The 17,914-nt window shown below is 36.0% G+C and overlaps 1 protein-coding gene across 2 annotated transcripts in view; it reads left to right on the top strand.

Moving 5' to 3' along the window:
* The window catches only part of ANGPT1 (angiopoietin 1), a 252,802-nt gene extending 237,096 nt beyond the window's left edge, over positions 1–15,706 (top strand). For both annotated transcript variants that reach the window (XM_034668475.1, XM_034668476.1), the window contains exons 8-9: positions 1,444–1,574; positions 13,370–15,706. In XM_034668475.1, the coding sequence (XP_034524366.1) occupies positions 1,444–1,574; positions 13,370–13,530 (292 nt within the window). In that variant the 3' untranslated portion in view covers positions 13,531–15,706. The remainder of the gene's footprint in view (positions 1–1,443; positions 1,575–13,369) is intronic.
* Positions 15,707–17,914: the final 2,208 nt, after the last annotated feature.

Here is a 17,914-nt window from a genome sequence, read left to right as displayed (position 1 = left end):
GTAGAGTCTCAACCAGAGAAGACCTTGAATATCAAACTGACACTTCTGACAACCTTAGTTTAGTTATTCAGACCCCCGAGGAACCACTGAAGGACCTGAGCATGTTCGCATTTGTTCAAAGTACCCAGACGGATATGGAAACAAAGTATAGGATCAATAGAAAATGACCAGACATCAGGGAGCTACGTTAGGCATTGATTGTGATTTGTCCACTAGTTTTTAAATTCTAGATCAGAATTCTTCAATCTGCAAAGAGTAATGAGATGCTAATTGAGAATATAAATTCCTAGGCCTAGTGAAAAGGCCTTTTCCAGAAATAACCAGATGATTTTCTATACGTGTAACTGTTGGAGAGCCCCGATCTAGGTTAATGTAAATCTTATATAAGAAATGTTTCTAGAGAGTCAGGTAGATTAAGTTCTTTGAAGAATGCCATATTTGAGGTTAAACGGTTGGCATTTTGAACTTGATTTTGAAGATACTACTAGAATGTAAGTCCCTTATGGGCATGGCCCTTTGTCTGATATATCTTAAGTACTTAGAACAATTTCTGTTATATAGTATATGCTCCACAAACATTTGTTCAGAGAATGCATAACAATTAAGAACTTGGATTTTAGGGGCACTTGGGTGGCACAGCGGTTAAGCATCTGCCTTCCGCTCAGGGCGTGATCCTGGTGTTATGGGATCGAGCCCCACATCAGGCTCCTCTGCTAGGAGCCTGCTTCTTCCTCTCCCACTCCCCCTGCTTGTGTTCCCTCTCTCGCTGGCTGTCTCTATCTCTGTCGAATAAATAAATAAAATCTTAAAAAAAAAAAAAAGAACTTGGATTTTAAAGTCAAACACAGCCAAATTCCAGCTTATTTGCTAAGATCTCTAAATCTTAGCAAACAAAATGGGTATATTGATGCCTAGATCACAAATTTAATATAAATTAAATTAAATAATAACTGGAAAGCATTTAGCAGAGTGTTTGGCACAGAGCAAGTCCTCAAGCAATGAGAATTATTACTAGTATTGCTATTAAGGGTAATGTTTATCACATCATCACTATTCAATATTAACATAATTATATGCTGTAATGACACTCTACAAGGCATTTTTTTTGGAGATTAATACTTGTGGTAATAAAATAAACCCATTTTCCTTTTGTGGATCATGCACTATCAGAGAACCATAGGAGTTTGAATATGCATTGTGAAATAAACACCAAGCACACAAGCCATAGAGAATTTTACTACTGTGATTTAGGATCCCTTTTTTCTTTCTTTCTTTCTTTCTTTCTTTCTTTCTCTTTCTAGCTTGGGACTTACAGTAGATTGTTAGAGGGCTGAATGCAAAGAAGGGAGAAAATGATAAAAAAGGCAAACATTCAACAAACTGGTCTTCTGGGTTCTGTTATTCTGTTGAATGGCTTATCTTTTCCTTTTTTTTAAACTTCAGGTTGTATTTAAAGGGTCACACTGGGACAGCAGGAAAACAGAGCAGCCTGATCTTACATGGTGCTGATTTCAGCACTAAAGATGCAGATAATGACAACTGTATGTGCAAATGTGCCCTCATGCTAACAGGAGGTAAGTCCTATGGGGCCGTTCTCTAAGTTATGTTTCATTGGTTTGAGGCTTGAAGTTTCTTATGTATGAGAAAGGACTGTGATCTTCTGGCCAGGAAACTTAAGAGCAAGTCCCTAGAGATCATTTTGTTCTGCTCACTAATCTACCATGTGTTCTCATGCAAGGCGTTGCTAGCATATTTTTAAGTTTGCCTCCTCCCCCAATGTCTATAAAAGCGGCCTGCTAGGCTTGGTTCTGAATACATTCTTTAGCTTCTTAAAGTGCCAGTTTTCTGCCTTCTAAATAATCATAATGATACCCACAGTGGAATGAACAATAGTTTGGGAATTCAGCATGGGCGGGGGGGACAGTCCTCCTTACAAAGTGTTTTGCAACTGTGTAGTAGAGCTCCTTGAATGTTCTGTTGAAATGGAAGAAGAAGAATAAAGAGGTAGAGTTAGATCTAAAGTCATAAAATTCAGACCAGCTACACCAGGGCTTTGCATTATATGGTATTGACTTCTGCAGGACATCTGAGCTAGTATAAGAAATACTATTAAATAATATTGTATCACTGAGTAAGAAAGTTAATCCTTTTTGAACTTTTTAATATCTTTCTAGCCTTCTGATTATGTCAAAGACAAATTCTCAGTTTGGTGCTAGCATACATGTACCACTCCCTCAGCACTTACTCAATAATCACTCAATAACCTTCATAGTGAAGAAGGAGCAAACCCTTTGGCCTCGGGCTCAGGTCCTTGGTTAGATAATGGAACCTACCTAGAATTAAATAAAGTGATTTTATTTTAATTTTATTGGGTTTTATATCTACCTTTTATTATAGCAAGTGGTACCGGTTTCTTCTTTAAAGAAATTATATAATCTTTGCATTTTTAAAGTATTCACAATATTTGATACATAACACATTACTGATTTAAAGAAAAATATTAATTAAATATTAATAAAAGTTATAAAAGAATAATAGGGAAAAATCTGTGAAGTTGATACATGACTAATTGGGGTTTGAGAAACACTAAGCTAAAACCCAACGGCAAGCAGTGTAGCCCAAGTACGTAATAGACCGGCAAGGAAGGGGTTGGCACCAAGCAAAATTGTAAAGGGGACTTTCTTTCCAGTGTTTCTGCTGGAACAGTTTCAGAGTTCTTTCCCTCTCTTAATGGAATAGCAGTCACTCTCACCATCAGCTATTCTGATTCTCCTTCTGTATTAATCTACAACAGAGCATGTTTTAATGGCAATAAATTTTAAAAAAAACTCTCAAAATTGAGCATTTTCCTTTCCAAAATATGATATTGCTACCATTATTACTATGTACTTTTATAAGTTATTGCATAGGTTGTACTATCTTACTTGAGCTCCAGACCAGCTCTGTGAGATAAGCAGGGGGAGAAACTCTAATCTCCACTTTGTGCACAAGGAAAATAAAAGCAAATTAATGCTCACCATCTTGTATTTAACATCTGGCACAGTAGATGCAGCACATAGGAACTCAGTTAAAAATATGGCGCATGAATGAATGAATAAACATCGTATAACCCTTGAAATTACTTTCAAATTTTGAAGCCAATGAAATGTATCATTAGGTTGGCATTTTCTCATCAGTTAACAGAGCATGGAAGAATTTGGAGAGGTGATTTTGAAGAAATCTTTCCACCTTCCTCCCCATCTTCATGTCCTCCATTATTACCACCATAAATCACATCCCATTGACCGCCATACTTACATCAGTATCTTTTCAACATGAGACCAGCCCTAGTATTATCAAAGCCAATCTGTTATGATTCTTCCTCTCATATCCTTCTCCCTATACTTTAAAATGGTATTTTGACATCACATTCAACCTCATCAAATAGGTAAAAGTCCTCTATATGTAATTTTATGATCCCCTCCCCCCAACACAGTTGTCACAAATTTAGAATGTTTTCCAAAAATGGTACCCATAGGTTAGTTTTTAAAGTTTTTTTCCTGAAAGAAATTTTTTCTTCTCATTACCTCCCGGATCCCATAAATGGAATTGTCAGCAAGTTTATACAGAGACATAGGACTTTGTCTAGTTTCCTGCTCATTTTAATATTGAAATATGCTTCAATTTGTCCACATCTATTTCTACAGATAGTTTTTCTTACCAAATAAATGCAATGCATGAAGTAAAATCTTTCAAATGTTGCTTTAGAAGAGCATTCCAATATGTTCATATTTCTGTCGTAATAATGAAAATATAGAGCAAAGCAAAGAGGAGAATGCATCTCTTGGTTGTTGATGAGAAAACTTCATTGCTCAGATTTATGATTTTATTTCTGCTTCAAATGATTGAACTTTGTCATGTTCTTTCATCCATAATCATTCTTGGGCCTGCTTCTTACCAATAAACACATATGTGGGGGAGAGAAAATTTCCACTTACTGCTTGGGCTGGAATAGTCGAAGTCAATGTGTTTTTGTAATAAACGCCATTACCCTATCAAATATCCTTTTGAAAGAATCCAGGCCTTGCAAATCTGTTCACCCTGCAAAGCTAAAATGTGGAATTTAGATAGTTAAGAACTGGAGAACATAAGGATGAATGTCAGTGACAGTCCAGGTAACTTGAGTATTGCCTGGAACTTATATCCTACTTAGCTGCTCCCCACCACCAGTACTTCTTCTGTCATATTTTCCCTTAGAACCATTTTCTTCATCTAATGATTTTTCCTTTCTTTTTTTTTAATTTGTATTTGAACGTGTTGCCTATTTAAAATTGTTTCTTTTAAGCAAAAAGATTTCATACTCTTTGAAACTAATAATTCACAGTTTTCTGTCCTCATCAATTAAAGCTTAGTTTTATCTTGTTTATTTATATTTTTTTCCTTTGTATCTTCTGCAAGAAATTAAGGGTAAAGTAAGATTGATTGCCCGCTAACTGTCCTAAATAGTTTTGTGCAAGTACTTGGGGGGGATTTTGGTTGGAGAATGTGGTATTGTTGCCACCCTTATCTGTCAAAGACTGAATAACAGGAGATGAGCTTAATTGAAAGCAGAAGGTATTTCAGCTAAGCATAAGGTCAAAATATTATTTTGATCTTTCTTTCTTCTTTCCTAATATCCTGATTTCTTAACTTCCTTCTATCAATGTAACATAATTTTAATAAGTAACTATTAAGGATCAACTATTCTTAGAGAAATGAGCAAGACAGAATAGAACTTGCATCTACTGAGGGAGACCATCAACAAAACAGTATACAATAAATAACACAATTTCATATCATAACCAGTTTTAAAGACAAAATACAACATGCGAAGTAGCTATTGCAGGATGGGGAAGTGACTTTAGAATGCGTCTCCGGGGATCAACTGCTGCCAGGGAGGATTGTGCATTTATAGTTGTGGACATCTTCAAGGAGAGAGTATAAAGCTATTTTATCTAAAAGAGCTTGCTTATGCATGTTCCCGCATTTGTGGGTCTAGATAAGAATGTCTCTCACATTTTCTTCTGGTTCTGTGACTCTGTTTTCTGTGTACTTAACTGTGGCTAAACACGTAATATCTTTCAGTGCATGGGTTGTAATTCATAGTACGTTGTAGAGTGGAGAGGAGGCGTAGGGGGCTGAGAAGCACATTCGCATCAATAGAAATACATACAACAATGTTTTCTACTTCCTTTCCTGGAAGTATATGTACTTATTTCTACCTTACCAGAAAGCCAGCAATTTTTCCATCCAATTTCAATATTGAATAATTTTCATGTTTTTTTACATGTTTCTTCTGAGACCAAAGCATATATTTCAAGGTCAAAATTGCCACATACAGCTTCTATGCAGCTGCCCTTTAATTAATCGTTCAATAGAGGTGATTTGTCAGCACAGATTTGTAGCCAGAAATGTCTTTGCTCTGTGATGCCATTGACCTTAGGAAAATTGTAAGTTTTCTCCTTAGGTTTTCCCCCTATATGAAGGATATTATGAAAAATCTGTATACTTTAGTAGTGGGAGGGACAAAGTTAAGAGATGATTATAGGAAATATTTTTAATCCTATAGGACATTCTGATAGTGCCCTCCTGAGCCCAAAGGAAGGACTCAGTTTCTTTTAAACATAAAAGTTTTATCTACTATTTAACATTAAGAAATTGAAAATGCAGTCTCATTCAATGCATGTTCTTGTTAATATGGATTTATTGTCTATAAAAACAAATATGCAAAAAAACCTCTGACTCCAGAATACTGACAATGAATGACTTTTAGATTGTCACATTCAAAGCCAATGTTACATCCAAAGAAAAAAACGTGGTCTTTGGTACTAAATTAACATTCTTCAAATAAGTATTTCTAAAAGTCTGTGAGAGACGACAATTACTAAAGGTTGCTGACCAAACAAAACAAAACATGGTATTATTTTACATTCCTTTCCTTACCTTGCTTTTCTTTCAACACAATTTCCACATTTAGTGTATAATATAAAAGCTATGTACAAATGTGACCTAACCTTCTGCAGAAAGAATCTGTTGTGGTAGAAACAGCGATCTCTTTTCCCACGCATAAACTATGTCAGCCGACAGACAAGACTTTGCTAAAGCTAACAAAGGATATTTCGCAGTTCAGCCCTAAAAGACAGGATAAAGCCATACACATAAATTTCTTAGTACACCCTACAACCTACCAGATGCTAACAGCAGAGAGTTGATAAATGCTTGCAGAAGAGGGTTGATGTGGCCTGCTATATAATCTTGAAGAAGACAAAGAAAATGAAAGAAATTAGCGGCTTCTCCTACTAGTGAATGATGCTGAGTGACAGGATCTTTGGGAAAATACGATCGTCTTAGAGTTTTTAATAATCCAGGGAGGACATACTAAGCATTGTCAGAGAACTCACATTCCCTAGATTTTAAGGCAAAAATGTTGAGAGAAAAGATCCATGTGGATAATTTAAGGTTGACCACAGAAATATACATTGCATTACTTTATTTCAAAGCAATTTCTTTTAGTACATAATCCATAAGCCCATGCCTCAAAAATGTATGTTACAGGGATTTTGTGCCCTCTCCTACTATATCCTCAGTGCCCAGGCATGGTGCCTGGCACACAGAATGTGCTCAATAAATACTGGTTGCATGAATGAATATTTTATCACAAACCCTGAAAGGGCATTGCCAAATCACAGAAGATACCAGTGAGAGATATAAAAATAAATCAATGTGACTATGAATGTGACTGTTGTGTGAACTTAGATTGAAAATACATAAATATATATGTATACTTATATATACAAAACATATGTATACTTATGTATTATATATATTTGCAGGCACACACATGAAACAATATGATGAATATGAGGATTGGGACAATATTTTCAGAATAACTAAACCCCCAAAGACTTAACTCCAGAACTGGAAAAATTTGAGCATTAGGTTCCTGACTTCAAAATAAATATGAATACGCTAAGTACAAAGTTTAGGATTAAATTCCTACTTTCTGAAGACCATTTTCACTTACTAGCAAAAGAGCAAAGAATATCAGAAAATGTCTTTGAAAAGGTAAATTTGGAAAAAAAAAAAAAAAGTGAACCGGAATCGATAGGCCTATAGCACAAGGCTGCCCCCAAAAGTTAATAATTGACAATGGCTGAGAAGTAATCAAACACTTGATTGTGTAGTATTTTACTCTAATAATATTATAGCAAATATTTATTGCAGTCATAAGAACAGGCATTTTTGCATTATCCTAAACGATTTATATTTAATAACTTACATGACACTTCTAAAGACCCTTTGAACTCGGCACCACAATAGTGCTGTTGGCAAGAATGGAGATACAGAAAAGTTAGATAATTTGCCAAAGGTCACGGAATTAGCATCAGGTAAAATTTGCACACGACCTCCAGAGAAGCCATTGCTTTATCCACTCCTTCTACTGCCTCTGTTAAAATGAATGGCATTCAAAGACAAGAGTGAGCTCTGTTTCACTGTTTGCAGCACACGTTTGCAAGGATTTCCACACTTAAACGTTCAAAGTGAAATGCAGTGCAAGGGAGGGAAGAGACAGTAAGAGAATACCTAAAAGTTTTCAGTGAATTCAAGATTCCTGGCCAGTATCAACAACTTTTTCATCTTTGGAACAAAGAGAAGAGAAAGGAAAAAAAGCCGAGTCCTTGGCCTGAAGGGTATATAGTATGAGATGACAGAGGGAGTGCAGACCTCTAAGAAAGGTCTCATGCCTCCCGCATGCACAGGAGACCCTTGCAGCTGCTTCTTGAGGCTGGCTATGGATTTGGCCAACTTTGTACACGTGAACTGGGGAGGTTATTTTTTATAACGATCCCACTGATAACAGTGACACCAGTCAGTTTTGTTCAGCCTCATTCCTAGCAAGAAAAGAGGCAAATCTTATTTTCTGTGCAAGTTGTTTTGCACATTGCTGATTAGATTGCATGCCTTAGAAAATGAAAGAAATCCTTAAAAACAGATACATCTTTTCATTTTGCTGTACTTTTTACCTTAGAAAGGAAGTGTTGAAGGACATTTTGTTTAGGATCAGAAGAATTTGAGAGTTAGGTTTCCTGATTTTCAAATAAATTTGAACTTCCTGAGTACAAAGTTTAGAATCAAATTCCTACTTTCTGGGCAAAGTTGTATTTATTGGTGATAAAATGTGAGTTTTCTGCTTCAGAGATAAAAGACTGGAACGACTTTTAAAGGCCTGGATAGCCTGAGATAGTTAGTACAAAACTAAATTTTAATGAGTTAAGTGTAAATGAATTAGAAACATGCATCTCAGACTTCTTATTAAAATATACATGAGGTTACAGGTTATGAAGAAAAATGCTTGGCAACATACATCTCAGCAGTTGCCAATCTTAAAACATTTGAGACATTTTATCAGTTGTCTGAACGGCAGATGGAAGCTGCTGTTTTCTTCCATCCTTTGTTTGCATCACTGAGTTCTTTTACCGTTGAAGTGCCTTTCCTAGATTCACTTCTTTAGCACGTAGCTTATTTGTTATTCGTAGGCACATACAGAACAAAGTATGAAGTCAGTATTTCCCCAAGATTGTAGAGGACATATAATATCTTCAGCTATTTGGTATCTTATCAGAGAGAAACTGCAACCCCAGGCATACTCTCTGTGTGTTCACGAACACCTCCATTGCATGCAAATTCATTTATGTACTGATGACCCATGAGCACATAGGATTATCTATGAATGCCAAGGAGTTCATATAAGTAACCAGGACCCTGCTATACTTTTGCCTGCTTTCTATAAATATGCTTTAAAATCTCATCTTTTCAGGATTTATGTTTAAAAGAGCTGGCCACGTTTATTTTTTTCAAAGAAAAGTAGAAAGTGGAAATTCCTTTGTTGTTTTACTGCATGTGTCAGAGGAAATGGAATACCTGCTTGCACACAAATAACTACTTTTGCTACCTTGAAGTTCAGAGTATTTTATAAAGGACACTACAACCAAATTGTCATGAGAAATAATGGCCCTTTCATTTTGTGTTGTGCCATCTTTATTCATCATCTTTATTATCATCAGGTGTTCTGTGATCGTCCATATGTGCGTTGCCCATTGGTCTTAAAACAGTCAAACACATTAAGGTCTTTTATTTCCACATGATGTCAAAGCTAATCATTGAAAACAGTTGTTCCAATCATATTAGGTACTTAAGTGCCATTGTCTTTACAATGAAAACATTGTATATACTCATTGGGGTCCAAATTATTGTCATATTTCTCTAATAAACCCTACCAAGCAAATAAGGAGATCGATTCGCGCTGATGATCTGGTCTTAATTATTAAATCCTCATGGTGTCCCCACAAGAGCGAATCCTTGTTGTTCCCACTCTAAACCTTCCATCCCATTTCCTAGATAGCCTACACTAAGCACTTACTTTGGATTTTACTGGTCTGAATAGTCAGTGTGTCATTTTATTTGATCCATATAACCATGCTGTGAAAATGGCTGACCAAACATTATAAACCACATCCTAGGAATGAGGAACCAAATGAATGTGTGACCTTGGAAAATCTCCTTAACTCTCTGAGCATCAGCGTCTTTACTACAGTGCCTGCCACATCAACTAAGGTTGTTTGGGGGAAGAAATGAGAGAAAGCATATAAATATTGTAGCACAGTTCCTGATGCATATTAACTATTTTATAAGTATCAAATATGAAAATAATAATTATTATTGCTGCTTAGGATGTCTTGGTTATTAATTGGTGCAGTCAGCATCAAAGTCCAGGTCTTCTAATTTCTTGTGTGGTGCACTGCAGGCTCTCCATTGCCCATGAAAATTTCTAAAAATAAAACAAAAACCTCTGTATTCTCCCTCCTGTTTATTTTGCTAACCCTATGTTCACCAACCCCTTACCCAGTGGCAGTCCAGTCAAGGCAGGCTGCTGGTAGACACTTTCTCCTACTCTCTTGGAGTACATACTGTGTCAGAATTTCTTTCTGTTCAATGAACTCACATCAATCTTCAGAACCCAGCTCAGGTGGTAAATAAGTCAACCTCGTGGACCCACTGACAGGAGTTTCTTCCTGTTTCCATAGGTTTTGTTCATCTCTTTTTCACAACCATCATCTCATTTTGAAACAGTTTATTGTCTCTCTCTCCTACACAAAGCTGTGTACTCCTTGGAGCCAGGAATTCTGTTTTATTCAACTCCAACCTCTATATCTGTCTGTTGGTTAATACTTGTTGAATTGACTCTTGATTTTTCTCCCCTTCATTATGCCGCCACATATGCTCAGGATGGCTTTGGTAGACCATAGTTATAGAATGAGGGTTCTAAAGAATATTTGATTAATATTCAGCCTGATAGACCTTGTTGCCCTGGTTAAATATTGGTTCCTAGTCCTAGAAAATGTCTTGCTTGTTCATCTGATGATGGACAAGTAGACCGGATAAACTCTAAAGTTTTCTGTGAACATTGTTCAACTTTGCACCAAGACTGCCTGCTTCTTTACCTTCATTTCCTGAGAGTTTCCCCCTTGTTCATGATGTACTAGCTACACTTATGTTCTTTTAGTTTCTAAGCACGTCAAGCTCTCTTTCTTCCTCATGGCATGGACATGTGCTATATCTGCTTAAAAGAGTCTTTCCCCGTCCTCACACAGCTGCCTCCCTCTCATCCTTCAGCACTCATTGAATATCAGCTTCTTCTGTGAGTGCGAAAAGTCAAGTAGGTCCCCTGTTATTCTCCTTCATAGCTCCTTGATTCTTTTCTTTTTTTTTTTAATCATGATTTGTAAGTATTTTACTTATTTGCTTACTTTATGTCTGTCTCTCACATTCAAAGTAAGTTCCATGAAGGGAGGGCCCAGGTCTGTCTTGAGTATTATGTAACAACAGTCACAATAATTACATGCTGAATGAAGAAAGAAAGAAAGAAAGAAAGAAAGAAAGAAAGAAAGAAAGAAAACACAATAAGCATGGATGTTATATATTGGGGTGTCTATCAAATAGAACTTTTTAGTAAACTGAACTACTTCAGACCATTGAGACTTTACACAAACAGTCAAAATCTGTCAATCTGTCAATAGCCTGTAGTCACTCCGCAGTAAGCAAACTCTGTTAGGTGTAGCACCAAGTATAGGAGATGGGCCTGGAGATAGACCATGCCTTACGTTGTTCTTAGGATTATGAACAAAAGACTATGTGATTTGATCTTCAGACTTTGTCAGCTTGAGGCTCCTATTTCTCTTGTTAACTCTCACCCAGCTGTATGGTCTTCTTTCAGTGTCTCTAAAATGTCTTTCCCCATACCACAAACAGTACCCCACTTTACTCATTAGAAAAAATACCCAAGATCAATTTATTGGATTCTCTCATGTGCTGCTACTGTTTCTTGTCTCTTTGCTGAACTCATCGAAAATTCCCCAACGAATGTATCCTTCAGCTTGTGCCCTTTATTGTCAGGCTGCTGTGGGCAGCAGATCTCTGCCTTCCTACAGTCTTCTAGAACTCGTGACTTTCTCTAAACCAAACAAAAACACACACTTTTACCTTGAATGCCTAGTATAACTTGGAGGATTATGCTACGATTTGATTTGTACTGGTTCCTAATGATAAAGTAGCTGCATTTCCTTCAGAGACCATGGTGGATATTTGAAAGACTATGAAAGGCTCATTAACGTGATGGAAGAGTACCTAAGCAGGTCAGAGAAAAGGAGGAGAAAGTTAAAATACTGCAGCAATCAAGTTGGGTTTTCATTTTGTCCTTTGAGAGTCTTTAGGGTAAATAAATTCCCTAATATCAGAATGCTTTTTGTAATATAAATAACATTTTTACTAGTCATACTTATCAAGAAGAATTTAAAGGAATTAATCTTAAGAAAAAAAAGGGAGGGGTGCCTGGGTGGTTCAGTGGGTTAAGCGTCTGCCTTCGGCTCAGGTCATGATGTCAGGGTCCGGGGATAGAGTCCCACATCAGGCTCAGCAGGGAGTCTGCTTCTCCCTATCCCTCTCCCCTGGCTTGTGGGCTTGTGCTCTCTCTATCTCTCTCACTCTCTCTCAAATAAATAAATAAATAAATAAATAAAATCTTTTTTAAAATGTGGAATTTTATGGTTCATCCTTCCTTACCAAACAAGAACTTTCTTGTCCCTCATGTTTTGACTGCATTAACATCTATGTTGTTTGCATACAGTTGGTAAAGCAGCATTGAAGACAGTTTTTCCAAATTCATCAAGACATACCTTATTGTTCTCCAATATGAGTTGGTAATTAATACAGCTTGCTGTGCCCTAGTATGACTTTATAAACACAACCTTGCTATATTCATCTTCCAAAATTGAAAAGTGAGAACTAGCTTTTCTCCATTTAAATTTTTCTAGTTTCTGCAAGATGATGCTCATGTTACAGTTAAACATCAGTTGTATAGCTTTCTCTTTCTTTAGCTATTAGTCCCTTAGGTATAACTCTGTAATCAAAGAGAGGTCAACTGTATCCAAATAAAAATATGCCAGAATGTCTCTGGCATAAATGTTTCCCTAAAGATTTCAGTAGTATTACTTCAGGAGACAGAGAAAAAGTAGTATGTTTTATCTAAAAATCTAGGAAACTTAATTCATTAAAAAAATAAAGTACTAAGTTATCCTTACAGAGAGCTATGCGAGTGTAGGGTCTCCATGTTACTCATCAAGTTTTTTCTTTTTACTAGGTTTTAAAAGAACATGAACAGTCACAGGAAAAAAAATACTGCTATATAGGAACTTCTGTGGCTACTATTGATGAACCCCTCGCATATTGGTATACAATATAAGGAGAGCACAGTAATTCAAATTCAGTTTGTGCATCGTAGTCATTGCTCGGTGTCCAATTTTCAGAAGCAGCTGTGGACCAGTTCTTGGCAAAATTTTGAAGTAGATGGAAAACATTTCTTTCACTCTATTTAGATGTCAGTTGTCTAAGTTTCTGAACTTCTTCACTAATAATTGTTCTTTTCCTAATAGCAGGCTTAAGGTGGAATGCCCAAGGGTATATGCATTTTGCTTGCCCTCCATATAAATCTAGGTCTGACTTAGACCTTATCTTGAGTCCCAGAAACTTTCCATCATTACAATGGGAAATGAGTCCCAATGGAGTGACACTGAAACTTGATTTCCATAAGAGCATTCCTCTCTCTGTTCATACATTGCCTAAATCAAATGTCACTTAAGGCATTTCCAATACCAAGAAGCTTTTTATTGAATGCCTCCTATTTGCAAATAGAAAGTATAAAGTCCACCTTGGTTAGTGCCATTAATTTCCACATATTCAATTTACTTTTAATTGTTTCTTATCCTTTTCTCTTTCATTATAACTCATTTTTCAGGCTGGTGGTTTGATGCTTGTGGCCCCTCCAATCTGAATGGAATGTTTTACACTGCTGGACAAAACCACGGAAAACTGAACGGGATAAAGTGGCACTACTTCAAAGGGCCCAGTTACTCCTTACGTTCTACAACGATGATGATTCGACCTTTGGACTTTTGAAGGCATAATGTCAAAAGCAGTAATAAGAGCAACAAAGAAATCTGAAGAAGCTACCAGATAAGAAACTGCTTGAAAACTTCTGAAGCAGACGATAGTGTCTCCCTTCCAGCCACAAGTGGCAGTTATGTGAAGTCACCAAGCTTCTTGACTGTGGATTTGGAGCCTTTTGAGATCATGAGAGTCTCTTGATGGCGTTACCCATGTTCATATGGCTTGACTATGGAGAATGCCACTCACTGTCACATTTTGAAAAGGGAAGAAACTGCTCAGTTCACTGTGCTTCAAACTACTGCTGGATCTTATTTTAGAACTATGGTAGCCAGATGATAAATACGGTTTATTTCATATAAAAACTGAGAAGCAGCAGGAGGAGGAGGAGAAGGAAATGAACAACAAAAAAAGAAGAATATACATGAAGAATACAAAGAGGCCTGCCGTAATCCTTTGGAAAAGATGTATCACACCAGTGAAATGGTGTTATTTCTATGCAAATCTACTAAAAATCAGTTTATACTGTTGCACAATTTTAATAAAAGTTTAGGAAGATTAAGCATTACCCTCGAAGTTGGTTAAGTGTTAATGGATTCCAGAAGCCTAACTCCTAAATCATCCTTACTAATTGATTTCAGTTAACCCATCTTCAAATGTAAATGCCGTTTTGGTAACTCTAGTGATTTGTAGTACATGAAGAATAATGGTGAGAGGTAGAAACATGCTCCATTTACTCTTTGATTTTTCATAGAGTTTTCAGGAAAAAAAATGGACATAATCAAGTGTAGACTTAACGAGATAAAAAATTACCCCCCATGTGACAGTTTTCTTTTACTGTCAAAACTGACTGATGTATAAATATATTTATAGCGTGAGTAAAGTTTAAAGAATGTGAAATATACCATCAAGCTCTTAAAATAATGTACATGCATTTAATATTTCCTTTGATATTATACATGAAAACAGTATTTTCGAGTATATTAAGTTGGAGTAAAACCAAGGAAGCTGGAACAGTTCATTTTACAATATCTTCTTGCGTGTGTACACTTAAGTGTAACTTCATTACTTTTAAAATAATGATTTCAATTCTTCATTCTGTTATTTCATGCTAATTTAATTTTTGCTAGTTAACTGAAACATGCTTTCCAGATTCACCCTGTTCCAGTTTCTATGAGAGATACACTTTGAAGTCTATGAAAAATAAAAGAAGAATTATAAATATCATTGTACATAGCATGTTTATATCCATGGTAAACCTAATAGCTGTTTAATCTGGAATATGCAACATTGTCCTTCACTGATGCGAATAACACAAGTTTTCAGAGAAATCTACTACACTGTTTTATGAAATACCTTGTTTCTTCACGTTTTTCTCTTTCAGGCTCTGTTTTCATAGGCAATTTCTGATTTTTAAAAAATTATTTAGTGGAGAAAATTGTCAAAACTCTGTATTAAACATAAGGAAAATACATAAAAAGAGAAAACTAATCATAGTCATCTAAAAAGTTCCAACTGCTAGCGACTATAATTCTCTTAATGAAAATATTCCTGTGGGATAATCTATTTTCAGTGAATTTGGGGGCACAGGTTTCTGTGGCAATTTGAAGTTGCTGCAGTATTTTACCAAAAAGTGCTTTGTGCCTCTTTGTGTGCAAGGTTACAGTAGTGGAGCGTTTTTATCAAACTGTGAGTTACTGTTTGAAAACTGAAATATATATTGGCTGTCCTTTCTTAGAAAAATAAGTTTTTTCAAAACAACGATACAGATTTCCTCCATTTGAGAGAATAAAGCTATTCCATTTTTAAGAAAATGTTGTTAAAATTTATCTCCAAGTCTTTATGTTTATGGATTTGTATACAACCCCATTTTGCCTTACAAGTGATATTTGCTGATATTACACAGTCTTTCTATTCTTGGTGACTCCTTCATAGCACTGTTTAGCCTCTCCCTCTGAAAACCTTCTTGATTGTTTTCCTTTAAGTGAATGAAAGAGAGTGTTTTGTTCTTTTGTGTTCCTACAGATTTTTGTTACCAGCCTTTTGATAAGAAATACTATTTCCCAATTCATATTACAAAAATAAAATGAAATAATGGAAAAAAAGCATGATATCTACTATTTTGTTATCTGGATTTGAAAAATGAAATAATGTTTCCAATTATTTATAATAAAGCAGTATAAAATGTTTTATGACTTCATTATGTGCATTGTGTAATGCCTACATGTGTGTGACTCTTTAAAATGTGTATTTTTTTACATTTAATTATTTCAGGATAAGATAATTAGGTATTAGGATTTCATCTTAAAATTTTTATCTCAATAAAATTCATGTGGTTTCTATGCCAGTTTCTTCACATCAGTCACAGCTTTATTTGATTTAAATAAAATTAAAAATAATGTATTTGTGCAACCTCATCTCATTTTAAATAAATGTTTTACAAATTTTTAAATTAGATATATCTATAAAAGTATGGAATAATCGGGAGGGGAACTACTAAATGAACTAAAGCCTCAATTTTTGAAAAACTTCCAGTCTGGGATGTGATGAGAAAGCTTAGCTCAATTAAAATGATAGATCAGAGCAGTGGGTCTTGGTCCCACATCTCTACTGTATCATTGAAGTCTATCATTGTATGTCCCGCCAGTTATTAAATGCCATGTTACCTTACGACAATTGACAATAATTTCTGGGCACTCTGAATTGGAATGAGAGGGTGTGTTGTGTATTTGAGATTGGTATAAAAGGGAAGGAGTATAAAGGAGATGCTACCAGCCCATCAAGCCTGTTATCCTATCTGGTTTTATCAGTTCAGTCCTTATTAAGGAAGTTTCTTACTTCCACCTATATGATTAAAAAAGATATCCTTTCTCCTGTTTTTTGCTTATATTGACCCGTAATCACACAAGCTTATTCTTAAAGTCAGACTTCTGAACACATTTCTTCCCTGCTCAAAACCCTTCAGTGTTTCCTCACTACTGCCTAAATTTGAAGTAAACATGTCAGGTTAACCCCAGCGTGCATCACCAGATAGCTTCATTCCACCTACTCCATATTTCAGTCAAAACGAAGAAGCCTCTGTGGTAGCCTAATTACAAATATCACCCCTCTTCTTCCCTTTTCTCTACTCATGCCCTTAAATTGTGACTTTGCCGTTCATCCCATAGAAAGGTGGAGTCCCGTTTCCTTGTTTCCTGAATGGCTGGCTTGAAACTTGCTCTAGCCCAGAGACTGCAGAAGGCCTGTGTATCACTCCTGAGCCTAGATCTGAAGAGCCATTCAGCTTCACCCTACCTCTGCCTGGAGAAAAAGCCCAGGGTAGCCTAAGGGAGGATTGGGGATCACGGGAAACAAGACTGAGTTTACCAGCTGAGACCACCCTAGTCCAGCCAGCCCCCAACTAACCCAGCAGATGACCCCAAATACATGAGTTATCTCAGCTGAGATCACCTGAGCCTGGCTCAGATCGGCAGAACTGCCCAGCATAATCATGAGAGTCAGTAAGAGGTGGTTGTTTTAAGCCACTACGTCTTGATGTGTTTTGTTAAACATCATTATTGTAGCAATGGCTAACCGACAGAATGATACAGCAACCCCCAATCAACACACACAGGAGATTCTTATGAATTCTAAGGTTTCAGAAACACTCCCAAATATGATGTTCTCTTGTTTCAGGTGGGCAAAGTTCTAACAGTTCTCTATGGTGCATCCGAATATTAGCTGCTTCACGCTCTCTTCTATTAATTGTCACCCTCTCTCCACTCACAAAGCTCTTAATTTTGTTTGAGCTTTGTTTTATATTCTCTACTGTTTTATAAGAAGCTGTCTCTTGCTCGTTTTTTTAATTCCCCACGGTACCCAGTAGACCCATGTCATTTGTTGAGTGAAATTGAATTGCTCTACAAGATTAAGAAACGCCTTCTATCTGTACAAAATCCAACACCCATTGATTTGACCACTATCTTAAACCATTTATTTTCAGACTAAACTTAGCTCATTTTTGTCCAGAAAAAAAAAATGCCTAAATTTATAATTTATCATTTTATTCAGCTCAGGAATTTATTTCATTACCAACTTTGCAGGAGCATATATACTGTGTAGATTGACGGAGGTCTGTATGCTTCTTCTAACGCTATAATTATGTATATAAATGAAATGTATTATTGATACTAATTACTCATTTTTATTACACATTTATTATTGTTATTATTTTAACATAAGATAATTTTGAATTTAGATGTACGTGCTTGAGCTTTGGGATTTAAGGTTCAACTGAAGTCTTTTTTCTAGTCGATTTTGCTCTTTTAATAAGGGTAGTCTATTCTAAATCAAAGTCAATATTTTCTCATGAATTCTTCTGATCATTGCTTTATTGATTACTTACCTTATATCAGCC

The sequence above is a fragment of the Ailuropoda melanoleuca genome, chromosome 9 (genome assembly GCF_002007445.2).
Source record: "Ailuropoda melanoleuca isolate Jingjing chromosome 9, ASM200744v2, whole genome shotgun sequence".
In the NCBI taxonomy this organism is placed as follows: domain Eukaryota; kingdom Metazoa; phylum Chordata; class Mammalia; order Carnivora; family Ursidae; genus Ailuropoda; species Ailuropoda melanoleuca.
Note: the sequence above shows the minus strand (reverse complement) of the source record. Positions and strands in the feature narration are given on the sequence as shown.